The sequence below is a fragment of the Lolium rigidum genome, chromosome 5, assembly GCF_022539505.1.
Source record: "Lolium rigidum isolate FL_2022 chromosome 5, APGP_CSIRO_Lrig_0.1, whole genome shotgun sequence".
Lineage (NCBI taxonomy): Eukaryota > Viridiplantae > Streptophyta > Magnoliopsida > Poales > Poaceae > Lolium > Lolium rigidum.
In genome coordinates, this window is record NC_061512.1 from 71,602,635 (window position 1) to 71,623,971 (window position 21,337).

The following is a 21,337-nucleotide window of genomic DNA, read 5'->3' on the forward strand; positions in this document are numbered from 1 at the left end:
GGACTCCGCCTTCCTTAGTGGTTTCTTCCGGACTTTTCTAGAACCTTCTAGAACCTTCCATAGAACCTTCCGGATCATTTTAAATCACATAAAATGACTTCCTATATATGAATCTTATTCTCCGGACCATTCCGGAACTCCTCGTGATGTCCGGGATCTCATCGGGACTCCGAACAAATATTCGAACTCCATTCCATATTCAAGTTCTACCATTTCAACATCCAACTTTAAGTGTGTCACCCTACGGTTCGCGAACTATGCGGACATGGTTGAGTACTCACTCCGACCAATAACCAATAGCGGGATCTGGAGATCCATAATGGCTCCCACATATTCAACGATGACTTAGTGATCGAATGAACTATTCACATACGATACCAATTCCCTTTGTCACGCGATATTTTACTTGTCCGGAGGTTTGATCATCGGTATCTCTATACCTTGTTCAAGCTCGTCTCCCGACAAGTACTCTTTACTCGTACCGTGGTATGTGGTCTCTTATGAACTTATTCATATGCTTGCAAGACATTAGACGACATTCCACCGAGAGGGCCCAGAGTATATCTATCCGTCATCGGGATGGACAAATCCCACTATTGATCCATATGCCTCAACTCATACTTTCCGGATACTTAATCCCACCTTTATAACCACCCATTTACGCAGCGGCGTTTGATGTAATCAAAGTACCTTTCCAGTATAAGTGATTTACATGATCTCATGGTCATAAGGACTAGGTAACTATGTATCGAAAGCTTATAGCAAATAACTTAATGACGTGATCTTATGCTACGCTTAATTGGGTGTGTCCATTACATCATTCATATAATGATATAACCTTGTTATTAATAACATCCAATGTTCATGATTATGAAACTAATCATCTATTAATCAACAAGCTAGTTAAGAGGCTTACTAGGGACTCATTGTTGTTTACATAACACACATGTATCAATGTTTCAGTTAATACAATTATAGCATGGTATATAAACATTTATCATAAACATAAAGATATATAATAACCACTTTTATTATTGCCTCTTGGGCATATCTCCAACATCATCACCATATGGATGGCAAGATTCAAGCAAAGGATCTCTTTGAGATGACTCATCTTGAACTTGCACTTCATTTCTTCATTCTTCATCATGTTGATGTCTTGAAGTTAACTTGGCTCACTTCATCTTCATCTTCAAGACATACTTGACACTTGATCTTCTTCATTTGCTTCTTATTGTAATCTTGAAGCCAACATATGGTTCAAGCATTGCATATGGTCAACTCCTACAATTATAACTCAATGCAAACATTAGTCCATAGAGATTGTCATTAATTACCAAAATCACACATGGGGGCTCCATGCACTTTCATCATCTTTCTTGGTTGTTATTTAGATCCTATATATATGGTGACTTAGAGCTTTTGGTTTTTTCATGACAAGCTCTTCTTTATCGAAAATGGATTTCGCATGATTTACTTGTTGCATTTTTGATATTAAAGTTTTTCTCGGTAGTGCATTTCTTATTTACATATTTGTTGGTAAAAAAAGAGAGGAGCAACAGTTTTGGATAGCCTGGTACTACCGCTGCGGTACCGGCGGCCCTTGGAGGGGCAGGGTACTACTGGCGGTGAATGGGTCGAAGCCCATCCGGTGCCAGTAGCTTGCGCGCTGGTGACCGGTACCTGGCCTGTACCGGGGCGGCTCTACCGGGACATCCAGGCCGGTGCTACCGAACTGCCCAGGCCAGCCGCTCGCCCCTTGCACGCCCTCTCGCTCGCTTCCTGTTGGCGCTCCCTCGCTGCCTAGCTCGCCCTTCTTCCCGCTCGCTCCCCTGTTCGCTCTGTCCGTGGCAGGCCACCTCACTGGCGGCGGTACTACCGCCGGCCCTTGGAGGTACTACTGGCCCGGCCTGGACGTCGGGCTGCTGGAGATTGAGAGAAAACTGGGAAGGACGCACGAGTTGCCAGAACGCGAGAGCAGCTAGCATGGGGAGGACGCGTGAGGTTGCTGCTTGCCCAAGGCTCAAGCTCCTGCTGATGGGGAGGTGAATGTACTAGGACGTCGCCTAGAGGGGGGGGGTGAATAGGCCGTGTATAAAAACTTCTACTTGAGAGCTAAACTAGGCGGAATAAAATAAGTGTTTACTAGTTTAGCTCAAAGCCTATCAACTAGGGGTTTGCCTAAGTGCTCCAACAACCTATGCTAGCATGATGAGCAACAACGTGATAACAAGATAGGTATAGCATCAAGCATGATAGATATCACAATGTAAAGCGCATAGGTAAAGGAGCTCGGGTTGAGAAGTAACCGGTGCATGAGGAGACGACGATGTATCCCGAAGTTCACACCCAAGGGTGCTACGTCTCTGTTGGAGCGGTGTGGAGGCACGAGGCACTCCAATGAGCCACTAGGGCCACCGTATTCTCCTCGAGCCTTTCCTCCAAGGAGGAAAGCCTCGATCCACTAAGGGACCCTTGAGGGTGGTCACCGAACCCGTACAAGCTTGGGCAAACCCCAAGTATCAAGCTTGTGGCAACTCCACAACACGGAGGCTCTCAAGTACAAGGCCACAAGAGGCTACAACATGCCACACCGGCACCAAAGCCACCAAGACACCAACGCGCCACAACCGGCTCCAAAACCACAAAGGCTACCACACTCCACAAAGGCAACAACACCACTAAGGCTACCACGCCACAAAGACGACAAGGCCACAAAGGCTACAAGGCCACAAAAGGCTACAAGAACACCACTAAGGTCAAACACGCCCTCTACGAGACCGAAACCCCGGAGAGAACCCAAACCGATGCACCTAATGCAATGGCTAAGAACACCACTAAGATGCCCAAGTTCTTCTCTCCCAAATTCCAACAAAGCTACAAAAGCTATTGGGGGAATAAGGGAGGAAGAACAAATATGAGGAGAAACACCAAGTAACTCCAAGATCTAGATCTAGCAAGATCCCCTCACTTGGAGAGGGATTCAATTGGTGAAGCTCTAGATCTAGATCTCCTCTCTCCTTTCCCCCCAAAATATGCAAGAAATAGTGGGGGGATCAAGAGGAGGAAGAAGGACTTCAAGGTCAACAATGGAGGAGAGAGAATGGAGGGGAAGAAGTGTTTGGGTCGGAGGTGGAAGAGGGGTATAAATAGAGGCTCCAAAATATAGCTGTTGGGGCTGAGAAAAACGGTCAGATTCGCCCCAAGCGGTACTACCGCTGTGCAAAGCGGTACTACCGCTTTTCCCCAAAAAGTCAGATTTGAAAATCGGCCCAAAATCGGTAGTACCGCTCTGGGGAGCGATACTACCGCTCGTGCTGAAATCTGAAACGCAGAGAGAGAGAGAGAGCTAGCAGAGCTGGGCTTGCAGGCGTGGACGTGGGCGTGAGGCAGTGGGGCCAGCATGCAGGCGCGGCAGCAGCAGCGCGTGCAATGTGCGGCGCAGAGCGAGCGGGGTCCCGTGCGGGTCAACGCCCCGTACGATCGCGTGCCTCGATCGCCGGTTCTCCCGCGCGAGCGAACATGGGGCGGTGGGGCACGGCAAGCTGGGTGTGGCCTTGTGCGGTAGCCTGGCTGGGTGCTGGCCAGCCGCGGGCCGAACTGGTGGCGGCGGCCCACTGCGGGGGCAGGGCGGTGGAGGCTGGAGGAGGTGGGAGAAGGTGGGCCGGTACTACCGGTTTGGTACCGGGCCGGTACCGTAATAAATACGGTAGTACCGGGCTGGTACCGGCCTGGTACCGCTCCAGGTCCAGTAAGCCTCGAAGGCTGATGCGGTACTAGGCCGGTAGTACCGCCCGGCCCATCAAAGCTTTTTCTTTTCTTTTTCCAAATAAGACGCAATGTAAAATTCATAACTTGAGCTAGGAAACTCGGATTGCAGTGAAACCAATTTTGTTGGAAAGAGGGCGACGAGAGCTACCACTACACAAGGTGAAAACATGGAAAATAGTGAGTGATGATTTTCTCATGGTTATACAGGTGTAACCTCTCAATATGGTATGTCGGAAAAATCATCACCCTCGCACATGCAACATGCGATGCATCCGGAATCCGTTTCCGATGAGCTAGAGCTTGTCATGGAGATGAACACAAGCTCTAACTCATCTCATGGATAAGAACCAAGAACAACCAAGAAACACGATGCAATGCATGCAAGGTTTGAGCTCTCTCCGATGATGCGACCCACTATCCTATCGAGGACAAACCTTGTCCTTGCGCGTTCCTCTCGAGTCGGCAAGCTCCGTCTTCATCCTCATCAACCTTGTACGTGCCACCGTCTTCCTCCAACATACACGCCACCGTCTTCTTCGATCTTGTACGCACGCCACCTTCTTCATCCATCTTCTACGTCGTCTTCTCTCTTCATCTTCAACACCGTCTTCGTCTCTCTTCGACACCATCTTCATCGGTCTTCTTCATCGTACTTGATCTTCTCCATCTTGCAACCTTGAGTCCAACACATGGCTATGGACTTGACCTAAGATTGATTCTCAATGCAACCGTTAGTCCATAGGGATTATCATCAATTACCAAAACCACACATGGGGTAATGGACGTGTTCTTTCAGGAGGCCACCCCTGCAGCGGGACGCGTGAAGCCGTGAAGCTTCGCTGCATGCTGGATTGGTTCGTGGAACTAATTTGGTGTTGCTGGCGTGCTCCCATTGAAAGAGAGATAAATTGCTTTGAGAGGTAGGTGAGGGCTGAGGGATAAGAACAAGATATATGTGGAAGCAAAATTCAGAATTTCTCCAGGTCAACTATAGCAGGACAACCTAGAACGACCCTAACTCTAGAGAGGTACCTCGCGGTTTTGAGACTATGTGCCCTTACCTCGCGCTGTGTTGGCTAGCGGTTGGGCAAGGCGGGTGCTTGTTGTGTGCTTGTTTGGGCGGGCGTTGTAGGCCAGAAGGCATCATGTGTACGGTTTTCGGTCCGGTTTCCCTCATAAACTGGACCATGTTGTTCTCCTTTTAAGCTCAATACAATGACGCGCAACTCTCCTGTGGGTTCTCGAAAAAGAAAGAATTTCTCCAGGTTGAAAGCCCAAGATCTACGATCGGGTGAAGTGCATTGTTTCCTTTTTAAAAGCGTTGCTTTTAGAGAATCTCGTTTGTAATTTAGGTGTTGTCTTTGGTGGTGCGAATGGTTCATGACAAGGTCTTTGTTTTATTCTTCTCTTTTTCTTTATTTTTTTCTTAGCTGTGTGCATTCGTGATGTCTTAAAACATCTTGTTGATGTAAAGGCTGAGTCTAATTGGTATCTTCACGATATTAATATACTTTCTTTATCGGAAAAATGTGGAAACAAAACTCTGTATTTTTGGACGGTGTACTACGTTAACTTACCATGAGAAATCAGTTGGAAGCACGCCACAATCATACTATATTTTCTCCTTCAAAATTTATTTTTTGCAATTGCTAATTTGGGGCATTGATGTACAATTCATTTTCAACTAATTTGTCACAAATAATAAAACATAAAAATAGAATAAAATATGAGAGGGATAAATATTCGACAGCCGAGGTAACAGAAGAGAGGTGTTGGCGATATGCTAACGTCTTACCTACGGCAATGAACGAAATTTAAAAATATTTGTAAATATCATGAATATACTTGAAGCCGTCTAAAGGATAGGAGCAATCTGAATTTTTAGTCATGGTCCGGTGTTTTAGATATAGTTTCTTTATCAATTTTAAAATTTAAGCAAGGTAGAATCTCATTTCTCGAATGTGGCTATCGTTTTTATATGCACACGAATTTTATGTGTATTATGTTGCCACACACGAATCTGGCTATCCTTTTTATATGCACACGAATTTCATGTGTATTATGTTGCCACATGCGACAACAAAAACTTGAGACGGTATGCTCTCTTTTCGGATGGAAATGCACATCATGTATGGTTGTTTGGTGTCAATTTCTTTCTTTCAAAACTATCATGACTTTAGGTGTGAGTTCTCTCACATTTTACTATCGTAGAGAGTGGATTCGCTACCCACGGGGGTAGCTACGCATGCGTTCATCGCCATCCAATCTGTTCGGAGATTCGTTTTTTGGTTAGCTGTCGTGTTGACCGTGTCCCGCGTCTACTTTTTATTATCTCTTAAACACAAAGGACTGTGGCGTCCTTATCCCTTAACTGCTCCGGTCAGACACGCACACCACCACCGCTCCTCCACTTTCCTCCACCACGAGCATCCGCGCTCGTTCTCTGGCGCCACCGACGATGGCCGGCATCCTTGCACTCGACCACCGGCCGCTCCTCCACGTCCGCCTCCCGCCGACAGCGGGGTGCCGCACGTCGTCCCTGCCTGCTGAACGCCGTCGCCCCTGCCCTTGAACACCGCCGTCGCTGCATCACCGGAGCTCGTCCGCCATGGCCTCCCCCTCGAGGCCGCTGCACCACCGGCCGCTCAGCTCGTTCCCAAATTGAACACACCATGGAGCAAGGACGCGAGAAAAAATCATGTCAACGAATCAATCAATTGAGGATCTAGGAAGATTGATTGAATCTGGTGGTCAAGCTAAGGAGCAAAGATACGAATCAAGAGCACTGGAAGCTCTCGTCCAGAGGAATTGGAGAGATCTATGAACGCAACATTAGCTCTCTGTCCCAGTCAAATATTGAGCGCCCCTGCATCTCGGCCGAGGGAGTTTTAGCAAACGAGCGAGCGAATCAAGCGCTCGCGTATCTCGCATACAGGCTGCGCGGGACGGTGACGTTGAAGCTCTCACGCAGGACGGCCGCGGGCAGGCTATGTACGGGGATGGCGGCGGGAAGGATCTCGTACCGGGGCAGGATCTCGTACGAGTTGTACGGGGCTGATTTGGCCTCCTCCCACATCCGATTTGGAGAAACAAGAAGCAGAGGAAGATGGGGTCCCCCTCGAGCTCGTCCGCCATGGCCTCCCTCGCGAGCTCCCACAGACTCGATTTGGGCCGCCATGGTCGCGCCCTTGGATCCCGTTGATTCGATTTGGAGCTCCGCCTCTCCTGTGGCCAGGATTTGGGAGATTTATTTCTCCAATTCCGTTCATGGCAGAGACGCTCAATGGGGTCGATGTGCTAAATCGGGTGGTAGCGTGTGCAGGCTGCTGTAGGCTCGCGTGGTGGGTAGGGTGGGGCGGCGGCGCTCTGATGCTTGGCCGGTGGGCGAGTAGGCGGCGCAGCCCAGGGGCCTGACGGCGATGGGGTGGCGGGCGACATCTCGTCTGGGACGGCCGCTTCTTGGGGGAAAAGGGATAGGGAGCGAGATTTTTTTTTGGGAACCAAACGCTGCATATAATGTAATATTAGGGGATTAGGGGAGGGATGGTGATAATCAAGTTTGACCGTTGGGGACACGTGTTGGATGCTAGAGGGGTGTGTAGCTACCCCCGTGGGCAGCGGGGTTCATCCGTACTATCGTATATGATTATTTTACTATCTCACGGTAAACAATGCGAGGGTAGATAAAGATAATGGAGAGATGGAGTGAAAGAAGAGGCAGATAATGGTGCTTAATGAGGCATGACACCACATAGGAGGAAAGAAGAGGGAGACATAGTTCAATATCCATCACTATATATATGAGTGGAAACCACATGCCCGCACATATTAAAATAATTATTTATTAATTTATTTATTTTCGTTGTGAAGCATGAGCATCTAACTAGTAAAGAAAAGATGAGAAACAAAAGGTAAGACGATATTTGATTGTAATTTTTTTTTGGCAAAAAATCCACAAAAATATTAATAATCATCAACAACGGTACAAAGAGGCCTAAAAGTAATAAAAATTACAAAGAGGTCACTGAATCACCTAGCGACAACTACAAACACTAGCAAGAGCCGTCCTCGCCCCTCCATCACCGGAGCCAGGCAAAGCTTGTCGTAATAGACCTTGTTGTAGTAGATATACGAGAAATCGTCATGCTAAGGCCCCAAAGGACCGACGCGCCAGGACATCAACCATCGCCAATGATGATAACCGTAGATCGGAAAAGACTTGCCCAAAACCACAACAACGAACACGGAAACCGATCGGGTCCTAAAACATTGGTTGGACACATGACTCCACGCGCTCTCCACCAACGCTAAACACACCATCGAAGCGAGGATAGGGAGGAGAGGACCTTATTCTAACTTCATGACGTAGTCCTCATCTCACAATCACAAATAAGACACTGAAAACATGCTAATTAAAAAAATAAAAACCTTCTCGCTGGCAAGATGCCGCCGTCCGCCACACCTCCTAGATCCTAAGGCCAGTGGACGTGGAGCGGCAGGCAGCATCGCCGGCGAGAGGGAGAGGGAGGAAAACCTAGAATGTACCTATATAGTATATGACACTATTGACTAGCTAATCGCATGAACTAGGCAAACTCCCATCGTCCCCTACCTGCCTAGGCCCACACGGCTCCAGACTATGTGGAAAACGCACTGCGACGTCGTAGATTTGCACGCCGCGCCGTACATCCGCGGCGAGGCTGTCCTGCACTGACGCCGGCAAGCGCACCCCGATACCGTACGCCAGGAGACGCTGCTCCTTGTGTGTCCGCGGCTCGGCGCACAGTTGCTTCGCAGGCACGCTGGTGGCTAGCAGGACGCCGCGGTAGCTCACCTCCACCTCCATGTCATGGTAGACGCACTGGGTGCCCATGAGGAAGGCCCGCGAGGCAATACCCAGGGTAAGCTCGAACTCCGGGTCCAGAGTCCGGCGGCCGCTGGGATCGTCTAAGCCGGCGACTGAGTTTATTGCGATGGAGTAGTGCGGCGTGTCCGAGATCTCGTGCATGAAGAAGAAGATGAGGCCGAACACCAGGACGCCGACGGTGGCAACGGTCCACCAGAAGCCGCATCCCGGGTAACACCGCTGCCCTTCCATATTGCTAGTATCTTCGTGGATGTCGGAAAATAAGGATGGCAATGGAGCGGGTTTGGACGGATATAGAAAAACCAGATCCATGCCCAAATCCATCAGCCTCCCTCTGCCCCGCCCACGAAAGTATCTGTGGGCATGGATGTCGCCCCAAATCCAAATCTGCTGGATACCCGGATATCCATGCCCATAAAATTTGGGTACCATTTCAGCAATATTTCACTTGCATTTCATCAATAATAAGCTACCATGAATATTTTGGCAGCATTTCGACATTATTTCAGTAGCATTTCAGCCATAATTATGTCGACAATTCATAGGAATATCAAAGCAACAATATATCAATCACATAGTACTTATAATATGTTAAATCCCACACAATCACACCATACAATAGATGTCTCATTTCAATCTCATGGAACATATATAGCCATTGCTTTTTATTACAAGATTCCAACACAACAACTAATGCATTAAAGCTATATAGCAAAAGATAGTAGAAAGGTTGAGTTGAATCTTGGATTATTGTAGCCTCATTCAGTCATTCTTCGATGACAATGGATTCATTGGAATCCTACAATTGAAAAAGCAACAAAGCTTAACAATTGAAAAAAGCATCAAAAGAATAAATAATTAAAGCAAGTAAATAAGAGCTTTTTGGACAGTACCATTTCTTCTTATTCATCTTCAAGAACATTCTGGACAGCAATGAGATCACCATGAATCTCACCTAATACAATTTCAAAAAATATAAAGAACTTAGATTTCATATCATACTGTAGTCAGAGCACATAGTGGGAATGTAGAAATGAATTACCTAACATGACCGCTCAGAGACCATGATTGCATACACATAAGAGCTTCTGCTATTTTTGCTGCAAGTCGACTATGATGTGCACTAATTAATCTCCCGCTAGCACTAAAGACACACTCCGATGCTACTGAAGTGATGGGTCCCACATGTCAGTTGGATATCCATCGAATATCCACGGAGCAAAAGCTCTACCCGTGCCCGCTCCATGAATTATCGGATATCCGTCCCATGAAATCCATGGACACAATCAACCCTCCATACCCGTGCCCGGCGGGTCGAATATCCGTGGATACCCGGATCTGTGGATAAAATTGCCATCGTGATCAGAAAACGTCTGTTGATTTGTTTCGCCTCTCTTGCCGGTCTGGCCAAGTAGTACGTACGCGGTTCTACTATATAGAGATTAAGAGAATCCGACGTCCTTTGGGTCAACCAGCAAGTTTCCTTTTCGGAAACGTGCTGTTAGCCAGAAATTATACAGATCCCTCTACGAACAAGTTACCCGGCCGGAAGTGTCCGACTGCGCCCCCCGGTGTTCCAGTTCATAAACACTCAGATTGCCCAGATTCCCTTTAGCGCGATCGACCGCGCGAGCGATCACATTCCACGGCGCACACTCGTTGGTCTGTCTTTTTTGTGCCGCGAAATCCGCCGCCGCCTATCAGATTTTGTCGTATTCGACCCGCCTCGTCTCGCGCCCGCGCCGGTAAAAATTAAATGGTCCCGTGGAGAATCGAACCGGCAACCTCTGCCACCCACGCACGCCTGGGCTAACCATATGAGCCACTAGCATTTCTTGTCAAAAACAGAGACAGACGTTTTTTGTACTATCGAATGTACATGTTATAAATGTAAAATTATGAACTTTTTTTTTCGTGAATTCCCTTTTCTGATTTTTTCATTTGTATCAGTTATTTTTTGATTGCGTAAATATATTCCAAATTTAACCTAGCTATGCAATTTTTTTCAATTCCCTTTGTACAATTCCCTTTTAGAAATTATGTATCACTTTTTCTTTTTTCCATATTGTTGTTACTTTTGTATAAATAATTCATGTTATTTGGACTATTTTTTAATTCCCTTTATTGGGCTAGTGGTTTTTAAGAGGGAAAAAATAACGGGTGGGAGAACTACTTGCAACTCAAATGAACTACCACTTGCAACTCAAATAAGTACACTTGCAACTCAAATAAATATCACTTTCAACTTAATTAGATTTTGGGTAGGTAATTTTTTACATTTAGCATTGATAAGTAATGGGCAGAGGGGTTGATAAATTGTGAGCTAATATGTTTCTAAAATATTCTAAATAAAATTAACATTTCGGGTTGATAACTCTTCACATTTTCCATTGCTAAATAACGAATAGAGGGATTGATAAATTATAAGATAAAAATATTCCCAAAAATATTCTAAATAAAATTAGGTTTTCGGGTAGATAAGTTTTCACATTTACCTTTGATAAATAATATACATAGCGGTTGATAAATTATGAGCTAAAAATGTTCCCAATATATTCTAAATTACATTAACTTTTCGGATCGATAAGTTTTCACATTTACCGTTGATAAATACCGGGCAGAGGGGTTGATAAATTTGAGAGCTAAAAATGTTTCTAAAATATTATAAATTAAATTATTTTTTCGGGTTGATAACTCTTCACATTTGCCATTGCTAAATAACGAACATAGGAGTTGATAAATTATGAGCTAAAAATATCCTCAAAAATATTCTAAATAAAATTAGCTTTTCGGATCGATAACTTTTCACATTTACCGTTGATAAATAATAAGCATAGTGGTTGATAAATTGTGAGCTAAAAATGTCTCCATAATATTCTAAGTTAAATTAGTTTTTCGTATCGATAATTTTTCACATTTACCGTTGATAAATAACGGACAGATGGGTTGATAAATTTTAAGCTAATAAAAATTTGTCAAGATATACCAACATGGATGCTACGTTCATGGTTTTGCTATCTGGTTTTTTTTTTAGTTTCGACCGTGTTTTCTTTTTTTTTTTATCTCAGCCGTGTTAAAGTTTAGTATAAATATAGGTACGTTTATGTAGTTGACACACACAACAGGTAGCTTAGTTGGTCGTCACGTATTTGTCGCCCGCCCGGGCTGGGCCGGAGGTCCTGGGTTCGAATCCCTTCCTTTGCAATTTAATTTTGCTCCGCCTCACGTTCAGCCAGAAAAGGAAACAGCGGAATCGCCCGGATTTCCATTTTCGGAAACGACAAAAACGATCGCTGGGATCAAAGGCAGCGCTCGACCGCTAGCTAGGTGGCCCCCAGATTGCCAACTCAAACACATACAGACCAACAAAAGTCTTAGACAGCCACTTCCGTAACTATCAGCTTCGGCAAACTTACTGATTGAACAACAAAACATAAAAGACAATTATACTAGGTAATATACAAAGGCAAACAGCTGGCTGACGAAAAATAAGCTGTGAGAGCAAGAAAACTGCTCCCTCCGTCCATAAAAGGATGTCAGAGTTTTATTCTAAATTCGTAATTAATCTCCATCAACGTATCATTTGATTTACACGTACGCAGTTAGCGAATGAGCACATCAATTCATACTAATACCAATTCATACAGAATCACTCTGGTGGTCGCCCGGCCGCCCGGTGTCCCATTCAGAAACACTCCATTGTTGTTATTGCCAACAGAAACACATGCAGGCCAACGAACTTTGACAATGATGTACAGTACTTGTAATTTGTAAGCATAATAAAAGTGCATAGACATACAAACGTCTTGGTGGCAAATTCCATAATCATCAGTTTCATAAATTTGCTAATTGGGCAGCAAAACTTAACAGACAATTATAGAGCAAGAAAAGTACAACGATGGTGCGAGATGTTAAGTTATACATTCATCAAATGGGGTCCAAGATCCACCACGTACCGATACTCTCATACTCTGTCCAGTGTGCAACAACTTGCTAACTTCAGAGAAGGTCTAGAACAGAAGAGTTTTTGTGGAACTTTCTGTTTAGATGGCCAGGGCTTGCACACTTGACAGAGTATTGAACTGATCTGGCAATCCCCTTCACAGCTTGCAGAGAGACCCTAGGGCAGCCTTCAATGATCAGAGACTCCAACTTCTGTGCTTGTACTAGCTCGGCCACTCCAACATCAGTCACATCTCCGCATAACCTGATTGTAAGATTAATCAAGCATGGAGTACGTGCGATGAAACGCATCCCAGCATCGGTTACTTCCTCGCAATCCACAAGCTCGAGTGTCTCCAGGTATGGCGCACATGAGACAGCCTCCATCCCCTCAGTATCAAAGAAGTTGGCGCCATTTAGCACAAGAACACGAATCGGACAGGACTGAATGAGCACCACAAGACCCTTCTGTGTGAAGCCTATTTCTGATGGATATTCCGAAGCACAACCTGCAAACGTGAGCTCAACAGTATCAAGCATAGGACAGCTGAGAGCTAGAGCCTTAAGGCTCTTATCAGTAAATGCTGTCCGAAAAGAACCAGCATAGAACTGAGGATCCAGCCAAAGTGAGATACTTTTAAGGTTGTTGCAGCTCTGGGATAACGCAATCACGTCATTGTCGTTTAGGCCCCGGACATACTCCAAGCACAGCTTCTCCAGTGCTTTGCACCTCCCCAGGAGAAAACGAAATCCTTTTCCAGTTGCAATTTCCATACACGCCAAACTCAAATCCTTCAAACTCTCACAGCAGATATCATACAAATTTGGGCTATGAGCGTTGTATGACGGATCATAGCCCTCATAACCCAGATAAGAATTAACAAAGAATCTTTTGTTGATTTCAAACACAAACTTCTGGACCTTCATCCATCCTGGACCAAACTTCAGGAAGTCATCCTGGCTGATTCCGTCGCAATTCTTTACTATAAGTTCTTCCAATGATCCATCATAGCCAAGGTACTCCAGCCAATCTTTGCTGCATATACTCTGGCAGTCAATAAGGTGGAGAGCAGATAGACTCTTGCAACCAACAGCCACAGCAAGAAGCCCTCTTGAAGTTATATTTGGTGTGGACTCCAACCTGAGGGATGCTAACTTCTTGAAATTGGCTAGATAACCAAGACCAGAGTCATCGATGTGTGAGCAGAAGCTTAAAGTGAGACTAGTCAACAAGAGGCAGTGAGATGAAAACACAAAGAGGCCTTTATTGTCCAACTGATTCCCATGGTTTGCCACCGAACCAGAGTAGTCGATTTCCACTTTATGCAAATTACGGAATCGGGTGCACAAAGATAACAAGGCTTCTGTAGCAGGGCAAAGGCCACAGCCAACACGGATAGCTCTCCTTTGATCTGCCTCAGTTTTGTAGAGCTGCTTTGACACAAGGGAAAGAGAATTCAGATCACTTGTCCGGGTGATCCTCTTGATGACCTCTGCAAACAGTGCCTCCGGGAGATCCTCCATCGAGCAATTCCGTGTGCTAGGGCAGTAATCTCAAGATTCAACAGGCACAAAGAGCACTGGACTGAAACTAAAGAGATCAGAAATAAGCACACCAATATAATCAGATCACTTCAGCAATATTAGTTAGCGAAGAAAACTATGTATAGTGATAAAAAAATAAGCTTTATTTAGAAGAAATAACAGCAAATTAAACTACCGGCCAAGTATCTGAAAATGCTGAAACAATTAAAAATAAAAATTGGGAACAACAAAGAACCGATCAGAAATATGAGTCTACAAGATTATATTGATCTGACTGATCGCATGAAAACCACATCATCTAAACAATGTGGAGTGGTGGTATCTAGGTACTCCTGGGCAAGTTGCATCAACAGAACCAAAACAATTTCATCCTAACGTACGAGTCTGACATCAAGTCATTAACAGAACCAAGTAAAATAATCCAATTTCTGAAGCATATATATAACCAAAGCATCAATAGACGAAAACTTTTTCAGTTTTCGTACCTATCAAAGATTCACACATTCATTTTAAATACACACATGAACTATGGTACAACCCAAAGTAATCTCTAAATCTCTACAGCACATGTGCAACAAGATAAGGTTGACCCATCTTGAAACATGCATATAACCAACCAAATCTTACATTGATTCATTAACAGAAAAAAAAATCCAATTTCTGAAGCATATATATAACAAAAGCATCAATTGAAAAAAAAAATTCGGTGTTCTCCCATGTCTATACAAAATTCTTGTGTTCATCTTCGCATAGAACATCAACTAAGGTAACAGCCTGTTAATTTCGCCAAATCCCTGTTCTGACCGCACACAAGCAACAAGATCAGGCAGACGAAACCCTAGGCATCTGGAATTGCTTGCAAAATGAAAGAAAGGAAGAATCGATGGACATATGACCCAGAATCGATGCAAGTCTACCAGATAATATCCATCTACTAGACTGAACAGTTTAGGCTCGATTTATTGCCTTGTGCAGAGGCGCACAAAGAAATTGCCTTTTTGCTCAGAGAACATACTGTACTAAATTTAAGGATAATCACGGAACTGGAGGCAAATTTACCCGCTCCAACATAGTAAGTTCACTTCAGGTTCGTCTCAATCGATGATGCAAATCAAAAAAGAACAAGGATATGTACTTCCAGCCAACGAACCGAGGCTACCTGGAGGTGTTCTCTTGACTCGGGCTGCAGAACAGGGCGGCGGCGTAGATCTGCTATGCCGCAGGAGGAGGGCGCGGCTTCTGCCCGGTCTCGAAGGGATGCCTGACGCCCGCCGCGGCCTCGTCTCTCTCTATCTCTCTCCCTATCTTGGAGTTGGAGCCCTAGAGGGGAATGCTAAAACCTGTAAGAAATAGGATAGCTTTGATACTAAGACTAGCCACAATGGGAGTATCATAGGTAGTATCATGCATTCCATGCATGCAAAATGCTGATGTGGCAGTGCAATTAAGGATGAGAGAGAGGGTACTAGTATCATAGGTAGATACTGTATCATAGCACATACTACTAGAAAAATTAATGTCAAGTAAATCTTGTACATATATTTGCATTGAGATTCTACAAAGCAATTAATATATGGAGACTATGATACTAATATATGATACCATGCATTGTGGAGATAGTAACATGTAGTAGTATCATACGCATGATACTTCTATATGATACTATGCATTGTGACTAGTCTAAGCTAACTAAGCAGTTATTAAGATTAGCTTAGGTCCTAAGCTAAGTATGCAGTTAGTTTTGTCCAAAGTGTCTTTGTTATAGCATCTCCGAGGGAAGACCTAAACGCAAAAGATTTGTCCGTTTGGATCTTTCGGGACAAAAGTAGCAGCCAACGGGGTAAACCTAAATCTAAAATGGACGGTCACAAAGTTTGAAGCGACCCAAACCCATTACAAATCTGGGCGGCCTTTGCGTCTGCCCGGACGGCTTCGTGCAGCTCCGCGCGTCCGTTTATATCCGTTCGACCCCACATCTTCTCTCTCTTCTGTCCATGTAGATGGCCGAAATAGCCACCAGATTTTGGCTGGCCTGACCAACTGCCTCCGTCGCACACGCCTGCATTTTTCGGCACTAACCTATTGACGAGATGCCGAAGAGCCAGTTGCTGTTTTCTGCTGTTTTTGGTTTCAGAAATCCTAGTAAGGAAATATTCTCGAAATTGGACGAAATCAACGCCCAGGGGCCTATTTTTCCACGAAGCTTCCAGAAGTCCGAAGAGGAAACGAAGTGGGGCCACGAGGCGACGCTACAGTAGGGCGGCGCGGCCCAGCCCCTGGCCGCGCCGGCCTATTGTGTGGGCCCCTCGTGACGCCCCTGACCTACCCTTCCGCCTACATATAGTCTTCGTCGCGAAACCCCCGGTCCCGAGAGCCACGATACGGAAAACCTTCCAGAGACGCAGCCGCCGCCAATCCCATCTCGGGGGATTCAGGAGATCGCCTCCGGCACCCTGCCGGAGAGGGGAATCATCTCCCGGAGGTCTCTTCATCGCCATGATCGCCTCCGGATTGATGTGTGAGTAGTTCACCCTGGACCATGGGTCCATAGAAGTAGCTAGATGGTCGTCTTCTCCTAATTGTGCTATCATGTTCGATCTTGTGAGCTGCCTATCATGATCAAGATCATTTATTTGTAATCCTACATGTTGTGTTTGTTGGGATCCGATGGATATTGAATACTATGTCAAGTTGATTATGAATCTATCATATATGAGTTGTTTATGTTCTTGCATGCTCTCTGTTGCTAGTAGATGCTCTGGCCAAGTTGATACTTGTGACTCCAAGAGGGATTATTTATGCTCGATAGTGGGTTCATGCCTCCATTAAATGCGGGACAATGACAGAAAGTTCTAAGGTTGTGGATGTGCTGTTGCCACTAGGGATAAAACATCGATGCTATGTCTAAGGATATTTGTGTTGATTACATTACGCACCATACTTAATGCAATTGTCTGTTGCTTGCAACTTAATACCGGAAGGGGTTCGGATGATAACTCGAAAGTGGACTTTTTAGGCATAGATGCATGCTTTGGATAGCGGTCTATGTACTTTGTCGTAATGCCACGATTAAATTTCATAGTACTCATCATGATATATGTATGTGCATTGTTATGCCTTCTTTATTTGTCAATTGCCCAAGCTGTAATTTGTTCACCCAACATGCTATTTATCTTATGGGAGAGACACCACTAGTGAGCTGTGGACCCCGGTCCTATTCTTTACATCCGAAATACAATCTACTCGCAATACTTGTTCTTTACTTGTTCTTCGCAAACAATCATCTTCCACACAATACGGTTAATCCTTTGTTCACGGCAAGCCGGTGAGATTGACAACCTCACTCGTTACGTTGGGGCAAAGTACTTTGGTTGTGTTGTGCAGGTTCCACGTTGGCGCCGGAATCCCTGGTGTTGCGCCGCACTACACTCCGCCACCAACAACCTTCAACGTGCTTCTTGGCTCCTACTGGTTCGATAAACCTTGGTTTCTTTCTGAGGGAAAACTTACTGCTGTGCACATCACACCTTCCTCTTGGGGTTCCCAACGGACGTGTGTCTCACGCGCATCAACGTCTAAAAGCATTTTTAAAGAGGTCTCACCATCAGCACTTTTTGTGGGTATGGCTTCCACCCATTTAGTAACATAATCAACAACAACAATTATATGAGTGTTACCTTCTGAAGAAGGGAAAGGACCCATGAAGTCAAATCCCCAACAATCAAATGGTTCAATAACGAGAGTATAATTCATAGGCATTTCATTGCGTCTAGAGGTATTACCAACTCTTTGATATTCATCACAAGATAAAATAAACTTTCTTGCATCTTTAAAGAGAGTTGGCCAATAAAATCCTGACTGTAGAATCTTTTGCGCGGTTCTATCTCCGGCGTGATGTCCTCCATAAACACTACCATGACACTTACTCAATATCTCTTGTTGTTCATATTCGGGGACACATCTTCGCATAATACCATCCACTCCTTCTTTATATAAGTGTGGGTCATCCCAAAAATAATGCCTCAAGTCATAAAATAATTTCCTCCTTTGCTGAGCTGAAAAGGTTGGAGGCAAGTACTTGGAAACAATGAAGTTAGCATAATCAGCATACCAAGGACTATCTCGCGAGCTCACATTTATTGCAGCCAATTGTTCATTTGGAAAACTATCATTAACGAGAACGGGATCATAAGCAATATTTTCCAATCTAGACAAATTATCGGCAATGGGATTATCAACACCTTTCCTATCTATAATATGTAAATCAAATTCTTGCAAAAGAAGCACCCATCCAATAAGCCTTGGCTTAGCATCTTTCTTTTCCATAAGGTACCTAATTGCGGCATGATCAGTATGAACTGTGACTTTTGAATCAACAATATAAGGTCTAAACTTGTCACAAGCAAAAACTACAGCTAATAACTCTTTTTCAGTTGTAGCATAATTTCTTTGGGCAGCATCAAGAGTCTTACTAGAATAATGAATAATATTTAATTTTTTATCTACTCGTTGTCCAAGAACAGCACCTACATCAAAATCACTAGCATCACACATAATTTCAAAAGGTAAATTCCAATCAGGAGGTTCAACTACAGGAGCAGTTGTTAATGCTTTCTTTAGAGTTTCAAAAGCTTCCTTACAATCATCATAAAAAACAAAAGGTACATCCTTTTGAAGAAGATTAGTAAGAGGCTTTGAAATTTTAGAGAAATCTTTAATAAATCTCCTATAAAAACCAGCGTGACCAAGAATACTACGAATACCTTTAACATCCCTAGGATAGGGCATCTTCTCAATTGCTTCAACTTTAGCTCTATCAACTTCAATACCTCTCTCAGAAATTTTATATCCCAATACAATTCCTTCATTAACCATAAAGTGGCATTTCTCCCAATTAAGAACAAGGTTAGTTTCTTCACATCTCTCGCAAAACTTTATCAAGGTTTCGCAAACAATTATCAAAAGAATTCCCATAGACAGAAAAATCATCCATGAATACCTCTACAATCTTTTCACAAAAGCCATGGAAAATAGCAGACATGCATCTTTGAAAAGTAGCAGGAGCATTACATAAACCAAAAGGCATACGCCTATAAGCATAAGTTCCATAGAGACAAGTGAAAGTGGTTTTCTCTTGATCTTTAGCTCTAACAACAATTTGTGAAAACCCAGAATAACCATCAAGAAAGCAGAAATGATTATTTTTAGATAACCTTTCTAGCATTTGATCAATAAAAGGCAAAGGGTAATGATCTTTCTTAGTAACTTTATTAACCTTTCGAAAATCAATGCACATTCTATACCCTACAACTACTCTTTGAGGGATGAGCTCATCATTATCATTAGGTACAACAGTTATTCCTCCTTTCTTAGGAACACAATGCACGGGACTAACCCATCTACTATCAGCAATAGGATATATAATACCAGCTTCAAGAAGTTTCAATACCTCATTCCTTACCACATCCTTCATCTTAGGAATTAGACGACGTTGATGTTCAACAACAGGCTTTGCATCATCTTCCATATTGATGGCATGTTGGCAAATGGAGGGAGAAATCCCCTTCAAGTCATCAAGAGTGTAGCCAATAGCTCCTCGGCGTTTCTTCAATATTTCCAATAATCTTTCTTCCTCAAAATCTGAAAGCTTAGCACTAATAATAATAGGATATGTTTTCTTATCATCAATATAAGCATACTTAAGATTATCAGGTAACGGTTTCAAATCAAAAACAGGATCTTCCTTTGGTGGTGGTGTTGTACCTAGATCTTCGACCGGTAAGTCATGTTTAAGAATGGGTTGACGAAGGAAAATTTCATCAAGCTCATTCCTTTCTTCCCTAAAGACTTCACTCTCATGATCCTCCAAATATTGCTGCAAAGGATTATTAGGAGTAAGAGCAATAGATGCAAGCTGTTCAACTCTAAAATCATCACTAGGCAATTCAGCTTCATAAGGAACTTTGGCAAATTTGGAGAAATTAAACTCATAAGATTCACCAGCAAATTTAGTCACAATTTTCTCTTTCTTGCAATCTATAATAGCTCCACAAGTATTTAGAAAAGGTCTACCAAATATGATAGGACAAGTCTTACTAGCAGCAGAACCAAGTACCAAAAAGTCAGCAGGATATTTAATCTTACCACATAGAACTTCCACATCTCGAACAATACCAATAGGAGAGATAGTTTCTCTATTAGTTAGCCGAATAACCACATCAATATCTTCAAGTTCACAAGAACCAATTTCATGCATGATTTCCCTGTAAAGCTCATAAGGAATGGCACTAGAACTTGCACCAATATCGCATAAACCATAATAACAATGATCACCAATTCTAACGAGAGCATAGGAACACCGGCTTTCCTAGATTTACTAGGATGTGAAACAATATTAGAAGCATCTTCACAGAAAATGATGTGACCATCTTCTACATTTTCAGTCACAAGGTCTTTAACTATTGCAACAACGGGTTCAACATTTATTTGCTCCTCAGGTTTTATAGGTTTCTTTGCACTTTTGTTAACCACACTAGTTATAACAGAATACTCCTTCATTTTAGCAGGAAAAAGGAATTTTTTCAATATAAGCTTCAGGAAGAATGTGATCAACAGTTTTAACTTCAATACATTTACCTATAGATGAATCAGTTTTATCTTTGTAAGGTTCATGATACTTATTAAAAATCTTCCTAGGAAATTCAAAATGAGAGGCAAAAACTTTATAAAAAAATTCAACAACTTGAGAGTCAAGACCATAAGTAGCACTCATATTTCGAAATTTATCAGTATCCATAAAAGTTTCAATGCATTCATAATCATAATTTATACCTGACTCTCTACCTTTGTCGTTCTCCCATCCTTCAGTATTCTCTTGAATCCGATCAAGAAGGTCCCATTTAAACTCTTCTTTGTTGCGCGTGAATGATTCAAAAACAAGTAGTATCCAGCAAGGTTTTATCTTGAAAAGAAAGTCTTGCATAGAAATTATCAATAATGATATTACCAGGAAGCTCATGAATGGGGTATTTGAGCATTAAAGACTTCAATCTCCCCCATGCTTGGGCAATACTCTCTCCATCATGAGGCCAGAAATTATATATGCGATTTCGGTCTTTGTGAATTTCACTTGGAGGATAGAATTTAGAATAAAATAGAGGCATAATATCCTTCCAATCAAGAGAATGCACATTCTTCAGCAGTTTATACCAA

The 21,337-nt window shown here is 43.5% G+C and overlaps 1 protein-coding gene across 2 annotated transcripts; it reads right to left on the reverse strand.

Annotated features, from left to right (window-relative positions):
* Positions 1–12,519: 12,519 nt before the first annotated feature.
* On the reverse strand, positions 12,520–15,430 carry LOC124653940 (F-box/LRR-repeat protein 14-like). 2 transcript variants are annotated; one of them, XM_047192995.1, is made up of 2 exons: positions 15,285–15,430; positions 12,520–14,171 (listed from the first exon to the last, which is right to left on the reverse strand). In XM_047192995.1, the coding sequence occupies exon 2, from the start codon at positions 14,102–14,104 to the stop codon at positions 12,638–12,640; it is 1,467 nt and encodes a 488-aa protein (XP_047048951.1). In that variant the 5' UTR covers positions 14,105–14,171; positions 15,285–15,430; the 3' UTR covers positions 12,520–12,637. The 2 variants fall into 2 exon arrangements, with proteins under 2 accessions (XP_047048951.1, XP_047048952.1); XM_047192996.1 differs by lacking the exon at positions 15,285–15,430 and adding an exon at positions 15,185–15,263.
* Between the last annotated feature and the right edge of the window lie 5,907 nt (positions 15,431–21,337).

Coding starts and splice junctions, on each gene's coding strand:
- LOC124653940 (XM_047192995.1), bottom strand. CDS start 14,104: ATGGAGGATCTCCCGGAGGCACTGTTTGCAGAGGTCATCAAGAGGATC.